This window comes from Toxotes jaculatrix, chromosome 14, assembly GCF_017976425.1.
Source record: "Toxotes jaculatrix isolate fToxJac2 chromosome 14, fToxJac2.pri, whole genome shotgun sequence".
Classification (NCBI taxonomy): domain Eukaryota; kingdom Metazoa; phylum Chordata; class Actinopteri; family Toxotidae; genus Toxotes; species Toxotes jaculatrix.
The window spans coordinates 15,222,371-15,248,761 of NC_054407.1; the positions used below are offsets into that span (position 1 = coordinate 15,222,371).

Here is a 26,391-nt window from a genome sequence, read left to right on the forward strand (position 1 = left end):
AAAGATGATAGGATGTGAAAGTGGGGAATAAAAAGCATTCCTACAATTACAGCTCTAAACATGGCAACATTTTTCTTACTGGTTGGCCAGTAAGGTGGGTCATTTGTGGCAGATGACATTTTTACTGTTGCCTTTCCCACTTACCACACAGGCCTGGGCCACAGCGTAGATTAAGAGCACTATGAGAATACAGAGAGCAGTGCGAATCTGAATGGTCAGGCACCCTGGAAAACACTGAGAGACAAAAGAAGGAAAATATAGACGAATAGACAGCATGAGGAACATTCACTTGTATTTCACAGAAAAACATATTTATACTGTACATATAAAATACCACATAAGTTCACAAAAGGCAAGATTACAATAGGATAAAGCATTAATAGGTGTAAAAATAGTATAAGGAAAAAACCTTGAAATCAAACAATGAGACTGGGGGCATAAAGAGGTTAGTAAGGTGAGAAAAGAACAGGCAATAGATAGAGAGAATCTATAAAACTGTAAAAAAAAAAAAAACTTTCAAACTCATGTGGTCAGGAGCTTTGAGGATGACTATCAACCTCAACAAAAGCTGAAATTAATAGACTGGCCATCTGAAATTAAATTCATTATAGGGGTTTAGAAAGTAATCTTGAAGCCACTGAGTATTAAATTATTATTGCAAGGATTTATAAAATACATTTGAATATTTCCCTTTGGTCAGCAAAAAAAAAGTTAAACTTGCTAACTCTGTTAAGAACCAAATCAAGGAAGACGGAAATGTCAGTAGTAAAAGTTGATGCAGGAATAAAAAGTGAATAATAAAATAATAAAAGAATGACATTTGCCATTTACTCAGGTCAGGTGAGGATAAGAAAGCACCTTTATTTACCTGTACTCTAGTGATATGCAGGTACATGATACAAGCTACTAAGAAACAGATGCAGAAGACGAGAAGGACTAGTATCACTGTGCCCCTGAGTGGAAAAAAAGGGAGAGAGGAAGATGGCAGGGTTTGTTAGAAAATCAAGGATCTAAGTAAGTGAATGTGTCAATTAAAGAGGTAAATGGAAAGAGAAGAAAGGACAAACAACAGAATCCACTGTACATACTGTGGTATGATGAGAAGGTAGACAAGGCCAAACAAGGCAGCTAGGATCAGAGAGAGGACCACTGCGCTTGTGAAGTACTCATCAGGAACCTGGTGGTACTGTGTGATACCAGAGATCAGATGGGAGTGAGTGACAAACATTACACAACAGCGTTCATTCAGAGGCTTCATCCAAAATATCTCACTGCACAGATACAGGACTGTCTGTGTCTGCACTGTCTCACCCTCTGTTCGCGCTCAGAGCACTTATACATGAGTGTGAGGACGTTGAGGTCTGCCGTGTCCGACTCGGTCTGGCGGGCCTCGATCAGGCGTCCGATGTAGCGGTTGACCCGGGTTCTCGGGCTGCTCTGGATCACGTTAGCCTGGTTAGTGTTAGAACGATTCCTCAGCTTCTGTGGAGCCGTCCGCATGGCCCTCCGCTGGTGGGACGAAAAGGAAGTTTTCACTGAAAATGTAGAACTTGAAAAACAACAGTGTGATAAATAGCCTGTTTGCTCTGCAGTAGAAGGAGTATTATCATATTAGGAACAAGGGTGAACAAGAGTCAACAATAAACACAGGCAGCTGATTATACTTTCAAATCAGGATATTGCCTTCACACTTTACTTCATTACTGAATGCACCCCGCTGTGACTAAGTGTCTTCGGCAGCCAAAGTGAGCAGTTTTGCAAAACACTGGGCACTGAAGCAAAGGCAGAGAGTTAACATGGCAGTATGGATGTTTGTGTGTATACAGCATGTGCGTGCATGTGTGTGTGTGTGTGTGTGTAGGTGGGTGTGGGTACATGTAAGTGAGCATTCTGGATGAACTGTGTAGCTCAATGAGCATAGTAGGGGTGCAAAGGGTGAGCAAGGATCACCAGAGTATTCATGAGCTCATGACATGACATGAATGCGTAAAGCTGACTGACTTTCTTGATTTCTTTCTTCCTTTCTTTTTCTTTTTCTTTCTTTTTTCTGTCCTTTCCTTCCCCAGTCTGTTCTTCCATATTTCCTGCTTTATCACCCTGCTTCAGTATATTTTTCCTTTCTCCCTTCTATCCTTCCCCTCTTCAGCATAGTCTTCCTTACATCCTTTCCCTCTTCCTTACTTCCTTCCCTGCTTCCATATATTCTTCCTTTCTTCCTTCCCTCTTTCCTTCCTTATTTCCATATATTCTTAGTCCCTTCCTTGCTCCCATATATTCTTCCTTGTTTTCCTTCTTTCCTTTCCTGTTTCCATGTGTGCTTTACATCCTTTCTTCCCTGCTTCCATATATTCTTTCTCACTTTCTTCCCCACTTAACATATTCTTCCCCAATTCCTTCTTTACGTCCCTGCTTCATCTTTTCCTGCTTACTTTCTCCTTTTTTTCACTTTTGTCTTCCCTCCATCCACCTAGTCCTTCTTCTTTCTCCTCTGCCCATTTCTATCCCTTATTTCCCTGTGCTTCTCTCACATTATCGTTTTGTGTCGTTTATACGGCAGCAACACGGTGGCCTGCAGACACTGACTTCCCCTTATGTTCTATATTGTGCTCAGCGTAGCACAGGACGCATCAGGCAGACATGTCTGCTGCACCAAAAAATCCTATTCATTCATCCCCTGTCCCTCATATTGCTCCCCAGTCGTGCCTCGAATGCATATTTCATTTCACATGGATGAAGAGTGTGTGGTCTGAATGTGAAATTACCATTCAGTGGAAGGTGTATGTATAACTTAACATGTCACCCCTTTTCCTTTTTCCATTTGTCTGTTTTATACTAATTTGCTTTCTGTCTATGCTGTGAGGGTGTTGTCATTACTGGTAATGCAGGCATAAGGGGAGACACAAATATGTAGTGTGAGGAAAATATCTACTAGATGCAGCATCTGAGGGCAACATAATAAAAGCGGGAAGACGGTGCTTAATCAGATGTTTAAAATTCCATCAAAACAGCTCTTGACACATATGTAACACCCTCTTGATGTGATTCTATCCAAAACTGGGTGTGCTTCACACATGCACACACACCTGTATTACTATACTTATGAGGACATTGTTTTGACATGAATTAATTCCCCCAGATGTTTGTCCTGACTTTAACCATAACTCCTATATGCTTTACATCCCTAATTTTAGTCGTATAAATGATTGATCGTGTGGGGGGACTATTTTTTTGGTTGGGGGGAATTGAGTCCCTGTATGTGAAAGGTGTGAGCCTGTTTTATGTTCCCACAATGTAATGAATACATAGCGCAAGCACACAGAGACGTACACACACCTGCAAATCTGGATTAAAACAGCTGGTGCAAGAATTGTACAGCTGCCAGGCCACAGGAATTCTTTCCAGGCCCACAAGGTCAAATACGCTCTCTGACATTTAACCAGATTGCCAGTGTCAGTGAGAGTATATGAGAGGGAAATGGCATGTTGCTCTCTGGCAGGAGCAACATGCTGAGGTCATTATAGCTGATGGGATCGTACACCCTGAACATATCTCACCATCACCTCCCACCCTCTTATGATATAGTACACGTCCCCTGAAAGCCATATATTTATTAACTGACTAAGAAATCCAGCTGCAACAACAAGCTTTTGAAGCCTTTTCGAATTACTGGGTATTCTGAATTATTTTCTCCTAAACTGCGGTCAGCAAATTCAGATAACTTATAACATAAAGATCTTGTATAACTCCTGACATGCAACAATATGGTTTGACTTTACTTCAAAGATTTCTGCTAATAATGTACAATGTTTAATGAACAAAGTATATAGGTATAAGAGTAATGGATACAGGACTTTTTCTTGTTAATATCTACTGTATGTCCATGAGTTCACATGAAGAAACACCACTTCTTACTTTCAGTCTCTATTTCTTTAAATCACAGCACGAACAAACAGAAACGTCAACACAGACACTGAGAGTTTATACCTTATCACCGTCCTCGCAGTTCATGACATTGGAGAAGGGAATCTCAGCCTTGAACATCTTCCTGCAGTGCATAAGCTGCACTAGTAAGTAGCACACAGTTTTGAACTTCATCTTTTTGGCGGGCTTTATATCCGAAAGAATCAATCCTGGGAATATCTGTCACCAGATAAGAAATGGGAACAAGGATTAAGTCATGATATCCCACACAGTAATATATATTATGTAAGGGTCTATAACTCATGCACAGGCATTGGACAGTATGCACGTGCACACATGCTCATGCACACACACGCATGCAATCATTATTATCAGGTTCAGGACTTTAACTGGAAAGTGGTTCAAATACGGCAGGTCAATCCCCTTACGTGACTTTATTAGTTTATTACTCTTCCGGCTTCATTTCTCTGTTATAATACTATTTTAAAAAACATGATCAAGATTAATTATTTGTTAAAGGGTTTTGTGGAAATGTCTGTGTGTCATCTGTAGTAAGAAATTTATGTTTTGTTCAGTACACAAAGTGTGGAAGTGTGTCCCTAAGTAGGAGTAATTAAAGACACTATAGCAGGGAGAGTAGCAGCCTATCCAGCACAGCTTAGTCAGGGCACATCTTTCTCTGAGCCATGCCTTTGATGAAGTCTAACCATCAGCTCTATTAAGAGGATTAGCAAAGTCTCTCGCATATCAAAGAAAAATACACGCAACTGGGACGTTACAGGTTCACATAAGGACCCATGTAACCTATGTGCAAGCCTTATCTTGCATAACATGAAACCTGCTGCAAGAAATTATGATGAGAGGAGAGGCAGGAGTGAGGAGAGGAGAGGAGAGGCAGGAGTGAGGAGAGGAGAGGAGAGGAGGAAGAGGAAGAGGAAGAGGAGGCCTGGTGTATACAGAAACAAGACTGAAATTCCCTCTCCAGCTGCTTGTGGCACATCTGTTGGAGATGTGCGTGTTTATGTGTAAGCACTGACACACACACATATCTCTGTAAGTTTGTCGGACAGTGCAGATTGGAGTTGATAGATGCCACGGGCTGTTTTTTTTTCTTTCTCTTTATAGCCCAGTCCAATCCATTACAGGCTGGAAGTGAGATTAGCTCAACAACAAATGTGTGCAAGCTCCATCATATGTTGCTGGATGCTGTAGTCACACTATATTTCTATTTGAAGGATGGTTTCATTGTACATATTGGCACAGAGGTAAAGACTGGTCAAGATAAGCCTACTTTTTCAACCTCGCCTACTCTGATTTACCACACAGGTCCATTAATATGGATTAGCACACGACCTGCAGAAGCTTTGCTAATGTGTAGAGGACACTGTCTAGGTATTAAAAGGTTCAGCTAGGGCAAGGGCTAATAGGAAGTCTCATCTTAACATATATCTGATTTATGTCATCTTACTTATTTTCCTAAAAGAAATACATGCAGTGTTTAGAATATCTGTTCCTCAGTACAGAATAACAATACGATACCTTCCGTCGGTGAGATGGCACTATAAAGAAGGTTTCAATTTCATGTTTTTGGAGGAAGGCGTTCCTTTCATGACCATTTCCAGGCTCCACCTCATAGTCTCCATTTAGGCACTCCAGTGTAGATCTGGTGATGTGGACTTTCCTGTGGCACAGACAGGGCAGGCATAACACACAGCACAACTAGTCTCATAGCCACTGCAGCTGATGCCATTAGATGCATTTGGCACAAACAGTTCTCTGCAGGTCATCTGCAGAGGAGTCAAGTGTTACAGGGGACTGTCAAAATAAGGCCTGGAAAACTGCTCCTGATGGGATTTTGCAAATATGAGTATATACAAAGACCAACTACTGTTTTTCAGTTATTCCATTTAATATGCTGTGAAAAGCATCATTTGGCTCATGATCAGTTCTGACATTTTTTTTTTCTGTAAACAACAAAAAATTGGACTGTATGTTTGAGGTGAGTGTACTCGTTTCCACTGCAGATTGCCTTGTTTATTGATAATTACCAATATTTAAACCACTCGCATCAGAAAAAGGCTAATAAGTCTCATAAGTATTGGATAACATTTGAAAAATCCACATGGGTAAAATAAGATCCGTTGTTCCATTGGTTCTGTGTTATTTTTAAATTGGTGATTTTTTTTTTTTTTTGCTATTAGCAAAACATTAGCAATTATTTTGTGGAAGCTAGTGGGCATTGTAATAAAGAAAAAAAAAGACAGATACACTATATTCACAAGGCACCGCTGTAGAATAGTCAAAGAAAACTGCTGTCCATAGTTGCTGAGGCTTGCATGAATTTAAAATGTCTAGTACTGACCCGGGTAGTCCTCCAGCCTCCATCACATTGGCCAGGGTCACATCGTTGGACCAAACATCGTATTGCCATTTTCTGAGGCCCAGCACTCCGCAGAGCACCCGACCTGTATGCAAGCCCACGCGCATGTTCAGGTTAACTTCTGTGGCCTCTGCTACTGACCTACAGGGGAAGAACACAAATGCTGGGGTGAGTTCATGTTGGTATCTAAAGCTAAATCTATTTCTATTTCTATAATTAGAAAGAAATAAGGCAGCACAGAAGATGTACAAAAAAACTGAAAATTAACAAAGACATATATATATATTACTGATAAATTTGCCTGAGTAGATGTACAGACAAACATTTAAATCAGTAAAACTGTGTGTATAATGACTGAGGTTAGACACAGGTGACCAACACACCCTAAATTCAGAATAATGTACAATCTGTAACTAGCACTCTTTGTAAAGAGACGTGGCAATCTGACAGGAAGTGGACAGGAAGCACAAGTTGTTCAAAAGTGCTCTACTTTGCTACTTAACATACCAAAATAGACTGAAGAACAAAAGAGACTGCTAAGTTGAGCTTTTTTTTTTTTTTTAAATCAGAGTTGAAGAAAAAGTTTACTCTTAATTAACAGACCTCAAGTCGAGTCATGAAACTATCCGATTTAATCCTGTGATGCATCTCAATCTCTCACTTTCTTTTGGTCCTTTTTTCCACTTCCAAACTTTGCAGGGGAATGAGAGGAAAACAAACACTTTTTTCTCCATTAAAACCTTTTCTCTCGGCCAACTGTGGTTCTGTGCTCTCAAATGTTCAGTGTTAGAATTCACTCACAGCACACATGGCTAATCAGGCTGCAGTTTGCCCTACTTGAAGGAGATCTCTCATCATGGACTCAGTTAAACACTGGTTATTAAATAAAATAAAGATTACACTTTCTTCCAGCTACTGCAGTGCATGTTTGGAAGCATATTCTATTAGACTGATAGTGATGATTTCATTCATTTACACTTGGAAAAATCAATGTTATTTCATTACATCGACAAATGGGACCACTCACGTTATGGTGTCAATCATGTCCAGACCCATCTCTACACAGCAGTGGGCATGGTCAGTCTTGGGTTGGGTCAGTCCAGACACACAGTAGTAACAATCCCCCAGGATCTTAATCCTGCGACAGTGATTCTCCTGTCAGTCAAAAAGACAAGAGTGAAGAGAGAAAAACAGTGGTTCCATGTCATCCTGCATGAATGATGAGCCACTACAAGCCAATCAGTAAAAAAAAAATCCATCTTTACCTCATAATTTTATTAAATTCAGACTGGTGCTATAGTGGTTCTGCCCTCTTTACGTATGAAAAATGAACCTTTAGTCATCATGTTGAGTTTAGTAATTGTTCACAACAGAGTGCAAAAAAGGCAGCATTCCTCCCGTTTAATCAAAGATGCAAAAGAGATGTCTGAGACCAGTGGTGTTCGAACATTTAATTATAGGTTATCCATTACACAGGTCCATATCCATCAGTGTAATTTGTGAGTATAGCTTCGAGCTATCCATTGCTGCACTTCCCAAGGTTGATTGAGTTAATGGTGGAGGAGTGATGACTTTTTAAACTTAGAGGGTTTTACTTTAAATTGTAAAACTTTTATCATAACACTGTAATGTTTATGATGCGTGAAAATATGTCAGCCCTCAGCATTTTAGGCAAATTACACTGGTGATGGCTGAGATTAAAAGAAATTGCAATTGGAACAAAACAGTTCTCTCATCAAAATCAGTATTAAAAAAAAAATCCTAATTCAACTCAGGGTAGCAAGTCCTCTGGTTAAGCTTTAAGTTCCCATGAACACAACAGCTCCTGTTCATGTGTATTAGTGTCAAATGGGATCCTGTCCACCTTTTCATAACAATATTTTCCAAACTTTATATTAAGCTAAGCTAAGCTAAGCAGGTGCTGGCAAAAAATGTGAATTTGTGTATTTCACAAAAAATATTGACCTGTTTCTCTTTCTTCTTCTTAGAGTGAAAGTATTGCAACCAGACATCCCACTACTGTTTACATTGGAAAAGCAGTTTTACAGGATAAAATGTTGACTACTCATAGGTGGCCCTGGATCAAATTAGTGTTTTGTGCAAGTGTGCTAAAACATGAGGAAATCCAAATGAGATCACCTGCCAAGCGGGCATATAGTTCAAATCAGACAGGGTGGAGGCAACATAAAGCTGGCTTTTTATCACTGCTGCTACATGGATGTACCCAACCTTATCTACAAAGGCTGACAGCCATACATAAGTGAAGGATGAACTGAGATGGACTCCATGTATGGGAGGCACCCATGAAGCCAAATAAATCAGTATACAAATCAATGTGAAAGTCAGATAAGACAGATAAAATAAAGCATATATGCTGTGAATGTGCATGTGGATTAATATTTGTTTTTACATGTTCATTATCCCAAACTCTTGGGATTTTGAATTTACACCAACACAGAAATGGTTCCCACAATTCAGCCCTAAATCAACAGATCAGTCTCACTTTAGGGAATAAGGTGAGTCACATTCACTTTTTAGGGACAATACGCGGTGGCATGAAAAGGCGGCTTACAAATACAACCCATTATTAGAGGATATGAGCAACAGACATTCATTTTACCAGGGAGACCGGGTTACTGTGGACGCCTTCTCATAACCCTTTATTGTTTCCATGGAGGTAATGGGATCGCTGGCCATGCATGTGAAGAGCACAAAGACTCATAATTATGCACATCGGTGGGCACAAGACAAGACGGATGCTCTATTTTTAACATGCGAGCCATGTGAGTTTCAGAGAAGACAGACAGTTAGGGATTGTTAGCGACAACTATCCGCTACTACTATCGTGCAGTTTTACATGCAGTGGTCATGCTTTCTGAGTGCTCAGTGCCAAAGAGGCATATGTGCTGTTCATGTAAAATATATTCTTGGACACAAAGGTACAAAGGAAAGAGCACTCAGCAGCAATGAATGAACCTATACGGAGAGAAGTATAAACTGTTGAGTAGCTCTATATAGTTTTGGCTTGAGAGAGATGTGTTCTGTTAAAATGTTGTCCTGAATATTGAATTTAAAATTTGAAGTAGGAACTATTTGATCTCAAATGAGGATTCAAAATTATTTGAGATACAAAAAGCTACACCACATATAATTATACACATATGAATATCATGTGTGTGTGTGTCATATACATTTACCATGATACCTTGCTCTGTGATGTGAGAAAACTGCTCCATTGAACATTTATGCACATCTGTTTTTCCACATTAGATGTATTTGCATACAGTATATTTTTCTATCTATATGTATTTTGCTCTTATCTCCCTGGTTTCTTGTGGTCCTGTAATACTTAATTTCCCTACTGGAGATCAAACAGTTATTTAATCCTTTCTTAAAATAAAAGAAATTAAAACTGACTTTATGGTCAGTGGAATGAGCTGGGTGCTAAAATTAACAACAAAATACCTTACTTCAAAGCTGTTTTTTTTCTGTAATTGAAAACTGAAACACTGAAAATAGGGAGCTTCTTTTTGAAGGGAGCTGCTTTTTTGAGTTACTTCACTCCATCATACTCAAGATGAGGCAAGACTCCTTTTCTCTGTGACCTCTGTGCAGACAGCTCTATTTCAAATAGACATCTTAGAATGGATGTAATCTAATGTAGCAAGGTGTGAGTCCCATATGGATCTCAAAAGACAAGACTACTTAAAAACTGAAATTTGGTATCTTGAGCTGAATATTAATATATTCACTGATTCAGAAGGTTCCCTATTCATTTCAATGCTATCCTCTATAAGTCTTTCTTATTTTCATTTCTTCAATAAAAACTTTTTTGTTGGGAGCCAATGATTTCTCTTTGTGGTAACTCAGGTCATAGTGGAGTGGTGACAGATGGAGCTACATGGCATGGCTGAAGCTACAGGAAGCAGGGAAAGCCCTGGTACTTACAGAGTCTCCTACTCTGTACTTTTCCTGTGCTAATCTGCACTGTGAGGGCTTAGGAGGCCTGATTCAGACCCAAGCAGGATTACCACTGTCATGTGACTGAGGCACTGTGGGCAATCTGGGTGGTCATCAGAAGAAAGATGGGTACAGTGTAGTACGGACTTGAACCCGACTGTGACATCTATTTCAGTTTCCATTAGAAAGGAAGCACAAGAAAGAATATTTTTAAGAGCACTGTTTTGGATGATTTATGTCATGTTTTCAGGGAGGTCAGAATATACTGAGAGCAGAACCCTCAAAAGTGTTGTGTAGTTTTATTACCAGGCACCTTACATACGGTAACTGCTGCATATGCTTGCGGGGATGCAAATTAGCAAATGCTTCGGTACACACAGACAAAGAGAGCAAAACAAACAAAAAAAAAAAAACAAAAACAAAGAGACAAATGCAGGGAAGGGGAACATTCAGTAAATTATTACGAAGGAAAAGATGAACCAGCTGAGAGCAGCAGCAGTTCATTTCCTACAAGTCTCCAAAGGACAGAGAGGCAGTCTTTGATACAAAGACAAAGATCAGCGCTGTGTACACATTATTGATGGGGCTAAAGATTAGGCCCCTCCACTCCTGCAACTTTGGGAAGCTGAAAGGACACGAGGCAGAATGTGTGCTTGCCACTCTCTGTCTCTGAATCTGCGCCCTTGTTGGCTCATACATTGTAGAGTAGCACAACCCAGCTGAAAACAATTTTTCCTCATTCTAATTAAAAGCAATCATGCTATTTTATTCATTTTCTATCAGGTTATTACATATGTTTGGCAAAAACTAACATTTTTCCAATCTGCCGGTTTGTTGAAGGATTTCATTTCATCAATATGGGCAGACAGTGATTCATTGCAATGGGCTTCTGTTGGGCTTCTCTTATTGAATTGAATTAATGCACAGTAATTTATGTGCAACAATAAATGAATAATAAATCAACACTTCCTCCACCCACCTCAACCTGGTGGGTAGGAGCAAACGGGTGTTCTGTGAAGTTAACCTATTCATGTAGATATATTTAACAGATATGACAAATAACAAATTTATAATAACAATTTATTTATTTTTCACAAATGGAAGCAACGAGCAACCAGTTTTGTTTTATTTTGTTTTGTTTTGTTTTTTGGAATGATGCAAAAAAAAAAAAAAAATCTAAATTTTACCTCATGTCCAAAATCTTTTCTTTTTTTTACCCCTCTATCAAAAAACTAAGCTAGTTTGTTTGGTTTGGGTTTTTGCTCCAGTCCACAGTTTTTAGCACACGAGCATCTGAGGGACTTGACAGTGATCCTTGCAACTGCTCATGAGACAAACCCAAACAGGGTTATTTGAGTTGTGTTTACACCCAGACTTTAGTTTTCTGGCAGGCAGCTATCACAGTGTGGGCAGTGAACACTCTTTGTGCTTAATCTAAATATAATACTTTTTTTTTTCTTAACCAGTGGTACTACTTTTGTCCTACATTTTTCTTGGCATGAGATTTTTTATTATGTAAACCTGCAGAAATACAAATTATCTATAAGGTTTTTTAAACAGATTCAAAAATAACTTTTTCTGTTTTCTTCTCTTTTTTTTGGGCAAAATAACACTTTCCTTGGGAATATAATTATAAAATCAATCTCTTCCACTGTTTTGGGAATCTTTACAAGAAATAGCTTCCTCACAAATGACTGAAATTGCATCTAAGGTTACTTATGACTAGATGAGTATTTGCTTTGTCAGTTCTCCCAGTAAATTGAGTACTTACAGTGTAATGTTTAAACAGGGGATAATAGTTCTGACAACTGAATGTCAGATATGCTGCTTGGGTGATTTGCTAATCTTTTAAAAATAGTGGGGAAAAAAACAAGAGATTTCACAGTCATGTATGTGTAAAAAGGGAACTCTGACTTGTTCGAGGAAGTAAGAAACAGTAGATAGATACATCATTGAGCTATCCTAAAAATGGAAACATGAGAGAGGAAGAGAGTGCAGAGAACCACAGGGCATAAAAGACACAGTTGAGGGAAGTAGGCTGCTGCATGTCAATCAAAAAGCTGAGAGACAAGGAGCGGAGGAGTCTGAAAGCTGTGATGCAGGGAGGTGTTGCGAGAGGAGAGAAAAGAGAGACAAGAATGAAAAGCTTTGTGAATCTCTGCCATGGAAACAGCAATGACACACACACACACACACACATGCATACATGCATACAGGCACAAAAGTGCATCCAGTCCGGAGCTATTAATGTTATATAGCATCACAACAACCATCAATTAATCACAGAGTCTCTCTCAAAACAGAAACTGTTGTTTCAAGTTCCGGACAGACTGTTGGAAACTCAGCCAGAGAGAGGAAGTGTTTATAGAGTGAGGGGGCCTGGAGATGATCGGTTGGTGTGTCCATTTATGTGCTAGTTATCATCCACTTTAAAATGCTTCTCCCTCTTCTAAAACTTAAGTTAAATTTAAGCTACCAAATGAAAAAAATCCTACTGACAGAGAAAACTTCATGTTGCTACAGTAAACTTGGACACTTCGGCCATGAATAGAATAATCACTGTGTCTGCTTTGTGTGTCAGTCTGGTGTTATGTTCACACACTGTTTCAAAGAGGACCAAGTTTGGGTAGTGATAAGGTTTCAGAGCTTGAGATGTTTGCGCCCCTTGTCTTCAGTCTCAGCGGTGGTCGGCAGATTCTCAGCCTGGTGGTGAAGAGTTATAATTACTCCCAGCTTGTGTTCTTGTGGGTGGTGGGAATCAAACAACAAATACTGATCAGTGTGAGTGGGTTGCCTGTAAACTTCAATTTTCAAGCAACGCCCCCCCCCCTTCTACTTGATACGGCACAGTCCAAGAAGGCAAGACTATTGTTTTCTGTGATACCGGATGTAAATTTGGTGAGATCCTGAGTTCAGAGAAGGATTTCATTTCTAAAAATTAATGATTAATTAAAATTAAAGATTAATGAAGCACATGTACTTCTCTCTTTGACACAGGTTGGGTAAACAGAAATAGCACATTCCTTTTGTGAGCATTAGAAACGACTAATAATGGATATTATGTTGAAAAGTGGCAAACTGGTTCTAAATGTGCAAATACAGAAATGTCTATAACTGCCTAAGATTACATTAAGTGATCATGTATGAAATTCAGAAGCTGATATCATTAGGTAAAAACGGAGATGAGACTGTCATCAGACAGGGTGAATGAAAGCTTTCTGAGATAGCTAGGTTCATATTTGCTGTCTTATCATCATTTATATTAAAAACTGTGCCTAATAGCTTCAGGAGAGAAGAGGAGAGGAGACTTGGTCTACTACATCAGCAGCACTTTAGGAGAACACTGCGTTCCTGGCCCACTTCCCATGCAGCTTGACAAGTCCAAAGAGTGGACAGGTGGTGTGGGGATGGTGCTGGAATGGTATTATGAGATGATAACCAGTGGCCATGTGGCATCGCCCGCTCTTCGTATGGAACGAAAAGAGTCTGCGTGCCCACAGTGACCACAACTATGAGTCACTGGCACTGCCACTTCCTGCCAAAGTGGATCAGAATGAGTGGGGCTTTGGGTCAGGGCAAGGCTAGAACATTTGATGACATGTTTCATGGCTGGGGACAGCCTTTCAGAGTAATACGAGGCTCCCAGCTAGCAGCCAAGCGGACATCGGTCCAATCTATTCAGTTGTAACTAAAAGAATGAGACAGCTCAAATCACAACAGCAAGAAAATTGACATAGCTCAAGAGAGCGTTTCTTCTAGCTAAATGACTTTGGGTAATGAAAGTGAAAATGTATCATCCGAAGCTAAATTAAATGTAGGGTCTTTGAAATGTAGAGAAAGAGAGAAAAAAAGCTTGAATTAAAGTGCACTGACTTGTTGCCATCACTAACGCATAGAATCATCTTGTTTTTTGGCTATTCGCATCTCAGGGTAAAATGTAACTTTCTGTAAGATAACGACAGACTGCAGCTGACATACAAAACAGCAAGAGCCAGGTAAAGCAACTGATCCAAGATTAACTGGAAAGGCAATGACATTTATTTGACAGTAACAAGTCGAATGAGAGACACTCTCTTTTTTTGTCAGTTCTAATTTTGTGCAGTGTAAACAAACAAGATAAAAATAGAACCTCTTAACACGGCCAAGTAAAACCTTCTATGAAAGCAAAAAAAGGGTTAGTTGTAATCCTATGGATTAATGGATTTGACAAGGGCATGTGCCTAGTGTAAGTAATAGAGGCCAGATTACATGTAGATAAGGCTGTGGCAGGGTGATCTGCAGGGGCTCAGGGCCTCAACCTTCTCACCAAACAAATATATTGCATGTGTCAGCCAAAGTGACACCACAGGAGACGGAACAATAACAATACTTTTTTTTTTTAGGGGTACGTTTATACTGATTAATTTGTCTTAAAGTAAAAGCATGCCAAGAAGATTTTGTTACACCAGCGTTGACAGCGTCACATTTCAAAGCGACTAGTTTGACAGCAACGGTCAAAGTCACAGCAAAAGTTGAGCGGATTTTCATCCCTGAAATCACAAAGAGTGAAATATTGACAGATGGGGGAGCTGAAATCTTTTCCACATGCCAACTGAGAGAGATTGGGACAAGTGCAACTCAGTGGCCGCCTTCATTCAGTTCATTCACACAACCAGAGTGGAGACGAGGTTTAGCCCAGGGTAAATCTGGCCTAGATTAAAGAGGTCTGTCAACTCTTCCTCAAATGAAGCACTGGGTAATCATATTAAGCATCATATGGGCTTCCAGTATTCACTGTGACATCATGCTAAGCTGGTACAACAGTGGCACATGCCAGCAGCCTGTGGCCAAAACAGAACACACACACACACACAAAACCTTGCTGTGTTAAAGTTTGTGTACACTCAGAGAAAAAGAGCAGCTTTTTATGCCAACAGTGACTGTATTTGTCCAAGGAACGATAACTGACTTACCGTGGCAAGCTCATCAAACTTTCCAAACAGCTCATTTAGTAGTTTAACCAGTTCCTGGGCTGTACACTGGGAGGCCAGGCTGGTGAAACCCACTATATCTGCAAACAGGATGCTGTAACAGAGAGAGAAAAGAAGCGACTGAGTCAATGCAAGTTATTTATAGCAGCATGTTATACTGTATCAACGAAACAAGATTATTGGGTGCCTGATCAGATTAGCTCTCAGGAATTTGTTTAAAATGATATTTAGGATGGCAAAGTCAATTTGAACATTCTCTTTGGACAATGTGTTTGAAGCAAACTAATAAAACATTCAAATTAATGACCTGCAGCAAAAAAAAAAGAGAGAGAGAGAGAGAGAGAGAGAGAGAGAGAGAGAGAGAGAGAGAGAGAGAGAGAGAGAGAGAGAGAGAGCCTGTTCTATTCTCTAACTGGCCAGCAGCACAGTCAAGCTGAGCGACTCAAAATAGAAGCGAGAGCATTCTCACGGGGATCAAGGTGGAGACATGTCCTGTTTGGAGCTGGAGAAAAGCCGTTTTAGGATATAATGCAGCCATCAAGGTGCTGTCACCATCTCCACGTGAACTTGTATTCCCTTCAGACAATTGGTACATAGAACTAAAAGTGCTTGAGGTTTAAAATTGAACTCAAAAGTAATTCAGAGTATATGACACAGATATTTTTTTTTCATGCCCACATGTGGTCAAAACTTTCATTACCAAAAAGAAGAAGATATTTTTACCAAAAAGAAGACAAAGTTTTGTTCATTTTTTGCCCTGACAAGGACAGACAACTAACACGAGTGGGAACAGCACGATGGGTCAGACATTTTAAAGCAAAAAATTTAAACGGGGAAAAAACTGTCTTGGATCAACATTCATGGACTACAGGGATATGGTATGCTCCAGTTGCTAGTACAGCACAGAAACTGACAGGGCATCTCCTAGCAACGCCGCCCCAGATGTCTAAATCCACAAATATGTCCAAAAATGGTTCTCTTCTGACAAATGTAAAATTCTGCACAATAGCCGCAGCATCATTTTTGATAATATTTCCTTCCTACACAAAAAGAATGAACAATTCAAACTTCAGCTCAGCTTCTAACTTTGCTTTGGCAGACATTATTTTCACTTTTTTTTACATACACTAAGCCCAGATGTGATTTGTGCTTATTATCTTATTGGTCACGTTTCACTATAGCTTGACAACAGTTACCAGTATTGAAAACTCTGGTATCTTAATATGGTCCTCATGCCCCTTAGAGACGACTCATTATCAGTCTGCATCAGAGCAGAGCAGGAACTTTTCCCGTGAAGGATTTGCCCTGAGTGCTCTGAGGCAACAGAGGGTGTGAAGGGGATTAGTCATCAAACTCTGACTGTCCTGAACAACTTGCATGTCTGCGACTCTCGCACTGATGGCAGGCTGCTGTCTTCATGTGGGCTGGAATTTTCACAATGTGACAGAGTGCTGGATCTCTAAGGGGGAGCTGCTAAATGTCATTTTGTTGTCTCACAGATGTCACCGTAATGAGGGGCAATGGATTCAATTTGTGTGAACGTTTTAATCGGCAACCATCTGCGAGTGACAAATATTTGGAACGTTAAATACTGTGTTAGTGTAAACATTTAAAGTTTAATTCACTGAAAGTCTGACTGAACTATGCTGAACTATGCAGCATAATGTATTTCAGATAAAACACCTAGTAGGTGTATGGATACATTTGAAGTAGCTTTAATTTGTGCAGGGAATTACCCAAAAATAGACCAAAGAGCTGGATAAAAAAACAAATTGATTTTTGACTGATAAGCCTACAAAACACATGCCCACTTATTTAATCCCTTAAACTAACACATCACATTTTCTTTCTTGACTGCTCTGGATTCAAAAGCTGAAACGGCGTCAGTTTTCCCTGTGATTAGTTTTGAATAAACCTTCTTAAAAATTAAATTGCTGATTAGAAACTTAATCCGTAAGTCTCTAGCACCTTGCAATTCTCTTAAAAGGACTGACATGTAAACTTAGAAAACCTGATTGTTAAATTAATCATCATTTCACTGCCCACCTGTAACAATCATTCACAACCTACTACACCTAACATCATTATACAAGTATAATGATGGTGGGCGTGAGGATGATCAATGAACTGTCTCTGTTTTGTTTAAAGATGTGAATCACTACTGCTTTTTTGGTCAGAATTTCAGTCTTTAACTGAACTCTTCTTTAACTGAAGAGCAGTTGAGTGAAGAGAGAAAGTTTGCACTCATGAACACTCGTTTATGTGTTTTTACATAGGCTGGCATTTATTAGAGAAAGTTATTAGAGAAGTTTTTCTTGTGACTAACAATGCAAATCATTTAATATCCCTGAGCAAGCAGTCAAATGTCTGCTATCTAAATAAATTGTCTCTAAAACTTTCACATCCACTTCTCCCAAAAAGGCAAAGTCTGGTCATGCTTTTGTTGGAGGATTTAGGTAAAATAATATAATAACATTTCCTAAATACATTTTTCTGTCTTGAGGAAAGTATGACTTCGGCTCCTACTGTGCGTGTGGCTGTGCATGAAGCGTAAACCATCTATGACGTTCCGCAGAGAGCACCCCACTGAGTGCATGGTCCCAATGTCTCGTAACCTAATGTGAACTTCGCCTCACTCAGTTATTTTTGGCTGTGTTTACCTCATTTCAGCCACATGCACACCATGGTGCATGGTCCCATTCAAAGCCCAGGTCAGCTTTCTAGTGTGCCATTGAAGACGCATGTTTTAACAGTAGAGTTGTTCAAATCAGATCACTTGGCAGAAAAACTTGTACACGATTCCTCAGTCCCAGCTTTAGAAAAAGATCTACTGTCAAGTCATTGTGGTGGTATAGTCTGTAAACACTGCACTGCACCATTTTAGCAATCAGCATGTAAAGTGGGTCAAAAGATGCTGGTACATTCAAAAGAAGAACAACATTATCATATGTTTGTGTTAGTTGTATCTTTGTGTTAGCCACTGCATATTCAGCTCATTAATATCTTTATGATTAAGTGTGTTACCAACAGGAGCAACTTGTTCCACATGGCACATCAGAAGGGAACATAAATCCAGAGGTGTGCATGAAATAGGAGAACACATGTGCTTGTTCAGTAACTAGTACCCATGTCCACGTGTGCTGGGACAGGTAAACTAAATCATAAAGACAAATACAAATATGAGTGCAGGGTGTGTGCTGAACATGCAGTTAATATCACAAACATCTAGGGCTCACTTTTTACTACACAGCATACTTTTAATATATGTCTGCATAACATGGTTCAAATTCTATTTTAACGCACAAGTGCATAAATTTCAAGCTGCATTTACAGTCACTAAGACTTTAAATAAACTAGTGTGGACTTTGTGTAGGTAGGTTGCTGTGCCTACTTGTGTGGGTAGATATTTGACACAGAATTTGCAGCTGTGTTGAGAATCATTTTCATTGAGTAAACTCAGACCTTCAAAGGCATCGTGCATTTATGAGTCGGACCATTGAAAAGCATAGAGGTTGCAGACTGTAGATTTCATCTGGGAACTACTGTATCTGATTTTGAATGTCCTCCGGCAAAATCTTCAAAACAAACAACTCGGCACTCTTGGCAACAGCTATAAGTTACTCTAGCCTCACAATGTGCCTTGACAAAACCTACTATACTGCACCATACTCTCTGTTCAAGGTCAAAACATCATTCCCAACTCAAGCCTCTGACTCAGCTCATCATCTACAGCAGATAAAGTGCTACAGTTCACATGAACGAGCCACGTAATACAAACATGATTATTCCTGTGGAAACTGAAACTTTTCTAGTATCTAATATTGTCTAATTCGACCTCCCTCGCACCCTCATCCATCATTTCCTCTCCAACGGCACATATTAGAGGAAAGTTATTCCTCCAACTCTGCTAATCTCTTATTTCCCTCTGTGGGAGGCATTACTGTAGCTATTTTGGTAGATGTGATTTAAATGTAATCACATAGTGGAAGACGCAAGCAACATAGCAACTGAAGGGTTAACTCTGGATGGGTCCCTCCGGAGCTACAGTATGTGGGCAGTGGATGTGCTGACCAATACAGAGGGTAACACAGAAGAGAGTGCAGTACTTACAACATATTTCTTTAGAGAGAATGAAACTTTGACTTTTGAGAACTCATTCAATGTAGGAAGTCACATTCTCCCCATCAGCTGATTTTCTAAGAATTATTCAACGCAACTTCTTGCAAAGTCTTTAAAAGCGTCCTATATTATATGTATTTGTCAACTGAGCAACATTATATCTCCTTAGTAAAGTGAATGTTTTCACTGGTGGAAATGTGTCTTTAACCAGCATTTAGTGCATATTTACTGTGTGTGTGGGGGTGGATTGAAATGATATAAATAGACATGATGGAAATGCTTGCGGATTTAAAAAAAAACAATCATAAAGAGCAGTGAAAATGCATGTCGTATTCAAGAGGGTGTTAAATCATAAAGCGATGATAAATCTGAAAGCTCTTTAATTAAAAGAGCAGTGTGATATTAAAGAGTGCACGCTCATAATTCATCAGTGTTTTTGCATTATTAGTCATATAAATAACAAAAATACGAATTCATTAGAGGTGACTAGATAAATTGAGAAACAATTTTATTTCAATTTCTTTACAGAAATCACTCCTGTTTTTTTATTATACCTTTATGTCAGTGACTTTACATTAACTCCTGAAAGTTTATGTCAGTATGGGGCTCTAATATTACACATGGCATGTTAAACAAACTTTAGGTTTGTCACTTCGGACTCATATTCTTTTTTTTTGTGACTGATTACTACAATATTCCCCAGGCTGGATTTTAATCAGATCAAACACTGCCCACAGTCTGAGAGCAAAACAAAGAAAACTGAGTAAATTGTGCAGCACACTGTTTACTTTCTAATTACAGTCCACCCAAATCACATAAATCAGGTCTGCATCCAGTCTAGATCACGCTCAAAGGGTGGAGCTCTGTGAAGGAGTTCAAGGCACAAAAGCAATCAGCAGAGCTCCACTGAGATGTGTCCATATTTAACCACAGCGCGTGCGCGCACACACACACACACACACACACACACACACACACACACACACACACACACACACACACACACACACACACACACACACACACACACACACACACACACACACACACACACACACACACACACACACACACAAAACGTTATGCAACCAGAATTTAGTCTCCATTGCATTTAATCCCCTGTAGCAACTTAATCCTGGGGCTAAGCAAACTCTCCTGCTCAAGCCTCCCTGCTGCTCTGAGAACACAGAGGAAAGGAGGAAGAGGAGAAGATAAGAAAAGGAAACAAGGAAATGTTGGAGCATGATAAGGGAGATTTAACAATACAGTAAGAGACACAGACTAAAAGGGGCGATGAGAGGAAGAACTAATGCAATCTGACTTAGAGACTGCAGAGGGTGGAGCAGCGAGCGTCATGTTTTCAGATGTACTGTTTACATTTTTCTGACAAAGGGTTAAAAGGTCACAGCTAAGTACAGCTGCAGGAGTCAGGAGGAAAAGAAGTGCAGGAGCGAGATGCAGATTTGCCCTGATGGACTGTAACCGAGCACTGTACAAAAATTTTGAGGTATTTGTTCTTTGCCATTTCCATTTGATGAAGTTCATACTTCAACATTTTACTTTTGAGGCCAACATTGTACTTTTTACACCACTACATTTATCTGACAGTTGTATTTATTTTGCAGATTAAGATTTCACAATCAGTTGGGTTAAACTACTCAGTACTATATGACATAGTAAAAATGAACTCCCTCTCTCATTGTGGTTTTATATTTTTCATATGCAAAGGATCTGAATACTTAGGTGGGGATTTGCTGCCCAGTGCCAATTTTCCAGTAATTTTCCAGTAATGTGTTCTGTAACCTAAACTGTAGTTTTGACATTGTATTATAGCTACAGTCTTCTGAAAAGCAGACGCTGTAACTTCTCAAAGGGCAACACTGGGGTAGAGGCACACAGAGAAAATGTCTATTAATTTGCCTCATACAGCTTGAAACTTCACAATACCCACTCTGAGATAAGTCATTTGCCAGTTTGTGCAGACCTATTTGTATTTGACACATTTTAGTTAATCTGGGATTCACCAGCCATTAATCTGTGGCAAAAAGTAATGATTTAAAGGTAGAGCACATCATTCGCAAACAATTGCAAGCTTGACAACCATGCAGGACACTGTGTGAATACCAGAGGAATCTCCTCCTCACTTAGTGTTGCTTAATCTGCCTTTCTATTTCCCCAGAAGTAACCCTAATCCCCAAACCGCCCCCCACCACCACCATCCCACTGGGTACTGCTGGGATATGATAGCCCAGAAGTTGGCATATGCACCACTGGCATATTAGCCTTAGCACAGCAAAATTATGATCAGATTTTGACCTTGACATCAGTAGGTGTTGGATTAGTTCCTTGTAGCCCATTTAGCACAACTCTGTCATTGCTCCAAAATTTGCCACCCATACTAAACAGATATCTTTGCCAAGGTTTCAGCTTTATCAGGACTGATAATAAACAAGTGAGACAGCGGGTAGTGTGAAGAATTAAATATTTCAGTTTTTGCAGCCTGTGGCAGTGTTAATGTTTTAGGATACTGTTGGATCAGATTACACTATATTGTGTAGCCTTCAGTGTGCTCTCCAAAGGACATGTTTGGTCCAGTTATTCAGCTTCTTTTTAGCATGCACTGTAATGCACTGAGACATCATTTATTATAGAATATTTTCAAATGCCATTGTTAAAAGCAGGAGTTTAAATATCACAGTGGCTGGTTTATGGTTGTGTGGGGCTGATGTGAGGATCCTACCTGACATTGTCATGGCGCTGGATGTAGATTTTGTGAAAGATCCGTTCTGGGGGCTTGAGGAAATCCTCTTTCATCTCCATAGCTACGTTCCTGGGCAACAGACTCATTAGCAGGCGCTCCTGAGTGTGTGTGTGTGTATGTGTGTATGTGCACATATGTGTGGTCAGGAGAGAGAGGGAGAAAGAGAGAGGAAAGATAAAATAAGTTTAAATATACATTTATACAGTCAAACACAGCAAAGTTATTATAGGGCAAAGTGTTAGTAGCAAATGAAATGTGCTAGACAAAAAGGTATGAAATCTAACAGAAGGGAATAATGTGTCGAAATGACTCACAGCACAAGAGGGCGGGGGGTGGAAGAAGAAAAAAAAACATAGACACACATCTAATTTTACCCATTGTTTCAGCAGTGTACGGGTGCCTGTACCTGCTTCTCGTTCTCGTCCTCCATGCGGAGTCTCTCTTCAATGCAGTTGCGAGCCTGCAGGAAGGCCTTCCTCTGGGCTCGTTCTGTCAGGATGCGCACAAACAACCCTGACAAGTTGACACTGGTGAACAGCACTGTGTTGGCAACCAACTGCAAACAGGGAAAAACGTGATACATGGTTTAAATTCTTTAGTACAGTTGTAAAAAATAAAATAAAAAAACATGCAGTATAAGAAAATCATGAAGAGCTGCTGTGAACGTACAACCTCAGTACCTCGTTTGTCTTTTAGCTGTTCTTTTTTAAGATATTTATATTTACTTGTTAATGTATTTATTACCAATTCCACGTATTTTTTTATATTTATAGTCTTTAATTGTTTTTAGCTTTGTGGTTAACTTTGCTCAAGTTTTTTTCTTTCTTTTCCCATCTATTGTGTGTGTATCTTTTGTTCTGTGTACTGCTGCGTACAATTGCTTGAAACCTGCCTGAATACAGTCTTCGAGATAAATTAATCTGAATTTAACTGAATGAATTCACTATAAACTATCCCATTTTAAAGTAATACTTTTGGAGTATTCCCTGTATGTGGCTATGTATAAGTATTCTCATCACAGATTTTACTTTTACCTCTTTGACCCTTATGTGTACGGTGGAAAATATATCAAAAGTAAATTAAGCCCGGCAAACATTCTCACATATGGAGACAGGTGAGAGAATGGTGGGACATAGTGCTTCTCTAATTTGGGCGTCTGTGACATTAAAACTTTTGAGAATCTGTGCACTGGTTCATCCATCACATCAAATGCACAGCAGCATGACTGCTTCAACCTTGTGCAGGACACAAAGAATAGAGAGCTTTTCTTTTTTTTTTTTTCTACTTGACCTAGGTTGGCTGGCTATGACTTTGTACACAAACCAAACAAGGTCCTATATTCACCTCTAGCACATAGGAAAACTGTCACTCTGGGCAATAATTATATATTCATAAAAATAAAGGAATTCATTCTCTTCGCACCTTAGGTCATTCATCATTATTGTTTTCTGCAGAGTATTTGACCTCAAGAAAAGCTATAACAAATTAGGCTTTGCTCATAAAAAACATAGTGCCATTTCAGGGCATTTATGTTTTAGTGAGCATCATAAATACACTGTCATATGATATACACACGATTTCTCATAGTTAACAAACATCTGACACCACAGACAGGCATGTTTTCCAGTCCAATGAATAATAGATTGTCTTGAAAAGGCTGTTTTTGGCAGCAGCAGTCAGTCTTTGTGCTTGGCAGAAGTACTGGCAAGCATCAACATGTTCAAATGGCGCTCAAGTTACTTTGTAGCCTCCAGTACGTAAATGGGTTAAGTGGTGTAAAACACTCACTCCTGAGCTTATCTGCGGTGGTAACCCCAATTTGCCTTCAGATAGCAATTGACCTTATTGCACTGTACTCACTCTAGCAGCTATCTCAACCATTGACGGTTAGTAAGACTGATCCTTATAGTTTTACACGGTGAGGAAATTACAAGCCTCACGTTAACTTTTATTTTGCAAAACAATTATTTTGAAGGTGCTTTATGGTGGTGATGTGTGCCTGCTCTAACAAGTATATTCTATAAGTATATTCTAACACCTGAACATACAGGCTTTTCATTTAATATGCATGCTATCACTATTGTACTTGATGTTAATGGACAGCAATATAAAAGGCAAACTCTCTGAGACTGGCTACTATAATTGTAGTTCTTGGATGTGTATGATGTAAATATGCTGGGGATCAAATACAAAATGTGTTCAGTGTTTAAGCTTGGTCTAGACATTCATTGTTGTAGACTAGTGCCAAATAACATTTTATAACTTACAACTCTTTGATGTATGAATAAAATGTGGTACTGAAAATAACAGAGACTATGTTCCTGAGAGACAACATTTAAAACATGTTCATTTATTACAGAACATGACAACAAGACTCACAGCTGCATAGGGAGCTTGTAATAATCTTTTTTTTTTCAAGTTATATTCCACACTCACCTCAGTAATAAGATATTTCAGATAGATTGAGCCATGAAAGCAGACGCTACTGTAGGCTGAGTGCCTGGGACCTAGGTGGGTGGTTGGTGCAAGCCTGGGCTGTGCAGGGTCATGCCACACAGCTCATCTCTAAGCTTAATGGATTAGCTATCTCTGGTAGTACAGCTAACACTGTCCTTCACATGGCTACGCAGGTATCTCATAGCCTGCGTACAGGAAAACAATCTCCTCGGCAAATACGCTGCCATCATCTGAGGGTCTGATGAACTGATCAAATCTCAATTTCGCTTCCAAGAAATGCACAATCTTCATGTCATGTGTTGCACGGAGGCAGAAATGTTCCATTACCCCTGGAGGGTTTGACTGATGTGACATATCTTCTTTCCTCACACCTGATGACAGTCAGAAATGTGAGTGTGTACGTGTGTGTATGTGTGTGTGTTTCACTGTGACAGAAAAAGGTACAAAGATATAAATGTACAGAGAGTGGTGTACCAATTTCCATTTCAGCTCTCAAATGACATGCATGACTTTGCCCTCTTTTTCATAAGTGAAGCATACAGTGTGGTGTGGAGCATGTGTGTGTGTGTGCCCCTCCGATTTGCCCTACTTCTGGTCCCAGCCTCCTTTAGGGCTGAATCATATCCCAGGGGAATCAGTCATGGGCAGACAGAATACTTTGTGTATTTACCCCCCCCCCCCTTCCTGGTTTGTTTTCTTTTTCTGAGCCTACAGATATGCAGCTTCACAGCTATGGCCTATAGAGTACTTCACTATTACTTATCAAACTCAGTAAATGAGCTATTTTAAATCACTGTTTTTATATTTAGTAGTATTCAAGTATTCAAGCTGAAATTCACAGTTTCTTTGTGTTTGTCCACCAAATGCAACCAGATGTTCAGACCAAGCTTCTAAATCTACAATTCTCCTTTATGACTTTTTTTTTTACAATTTGTCCCAGTGGCTAAGTTGACATGAACTAACTTGTCATTTTTGTAACCAAAACAGGTCGTGGCAGAATTATACTTTAGTCAAATTTGATCAAAGCCTGAGCAAATCCTATCAAGTCTAACCACATGGAGCTGTCCTTGGTGCTGAACTGAAGTCCAAATAGTCTGTTTCACTGCAAGGGCCCATGTTAGATTTATAACACTGTATTTTTATGTAGATGATGTTGAATTATGATGATGATGATGATTACAGGCGATGGGAAAAGTATAAATGTATGTACGTACCGTTCTCCACAGTTTCTGCGTTTTCACTGTGACAGAAGTGGCGGTCACTATCAAATGCGAGATGGACACCATTATTCCAACCACAACGGCCAAGAGTGTCCGCACAGGTAGGAGCGCGTAGGCGACGAAGGTGACCAGGATGAGCTGCCACATCCCTTGCTCCGGGGACGTCGGGGGCTCCATCCCCATTGCGCCCAGGGAGAAGGGACAGCAGAGGAAGGAGAAGGTGAAGCAGAAGAGCAGCGTCAGGTTAACAATCTGTTGGAGCTGAGTCACTTGCAGGTACTTGACATTAGTTACGATGAACAGGGAGACGAAGATGACACAGTGGACCGGATGGGACCCCTTGGAGATGGTGAGGCTGGGGCCGGACAGCAACTCCACCACGGCCAGTGTCGAGGACATGAAGATGAGCACGGCCAGGGCTTTGAGAGTGGACGTCTGCTCCAGTTTCAGGTTGTAGTTCTGGAAGAGGGACTCGAGCTCCTTGCAGTCGAACTCGTCCTCACACACGATGGTGGTCAAAGGGACACCCGGTGGGCAGTGACTTCTCTTCCGCCTGGTTTTGACTTTCTGAAACGGTATTTCCTCCATGTCAGTGCCATTCAT

The 26,391-nt window shown here is 39.8% G+C and overlaps 1 protein-coding gene across 1 annotated transcript in view; it reads right to left on the reverse strand.

Moving 5' to 3' along the window:
• LOC121193597 (adenylate cyclase type 1-like) overlaps positions 1-26,391 on the reverse strand; it is a 30,299-nt gene extending 3,908 nt beyond the window's left edge. Inside the window, exons 1-12 of the mRNA XM_041055987.1 lie at positions 25,783-26,391; positions 22,518-22,667; positions 22,091-22,209; positions 15,214-15,325; positions 7,329-7,456; positions 6,284-6,442; positions 5,461-5,602; positions 3,985-4,140; positions 1,312-1,509; positions 1,089-1,186; positions 869-953; positions 145-234 (exon numbers count right to left, since the gene is read on the reverse strand). Of these exons, the coding sequence (XP_040911921.1) occupies positions 145-234; positions 869-953; positions 1,089-1,186; positions 1,312-1,509; positions 3,985-4,140; positions 5,461-5,602; positions 6,284-6,442; positions 7,329-7,456; positions 15,214-15,325; positions 22,091-22,209; positions 22,518-22,667; positions 25,783-26,391 (2,046 nt within the window). The remainder of the gene's footprint in view (positions 1-144; positions 235-868; positions 954-1,088; positions 1,187-1,311; positions 1,510-3,984; positions 4,141-5,460; positions 5,603-6,283; positions 6,443-7,328; positions 7,457-15,213; positions 15,326-22,090; positions 22,210-22,517; positions 22,668-25,782) is intronic.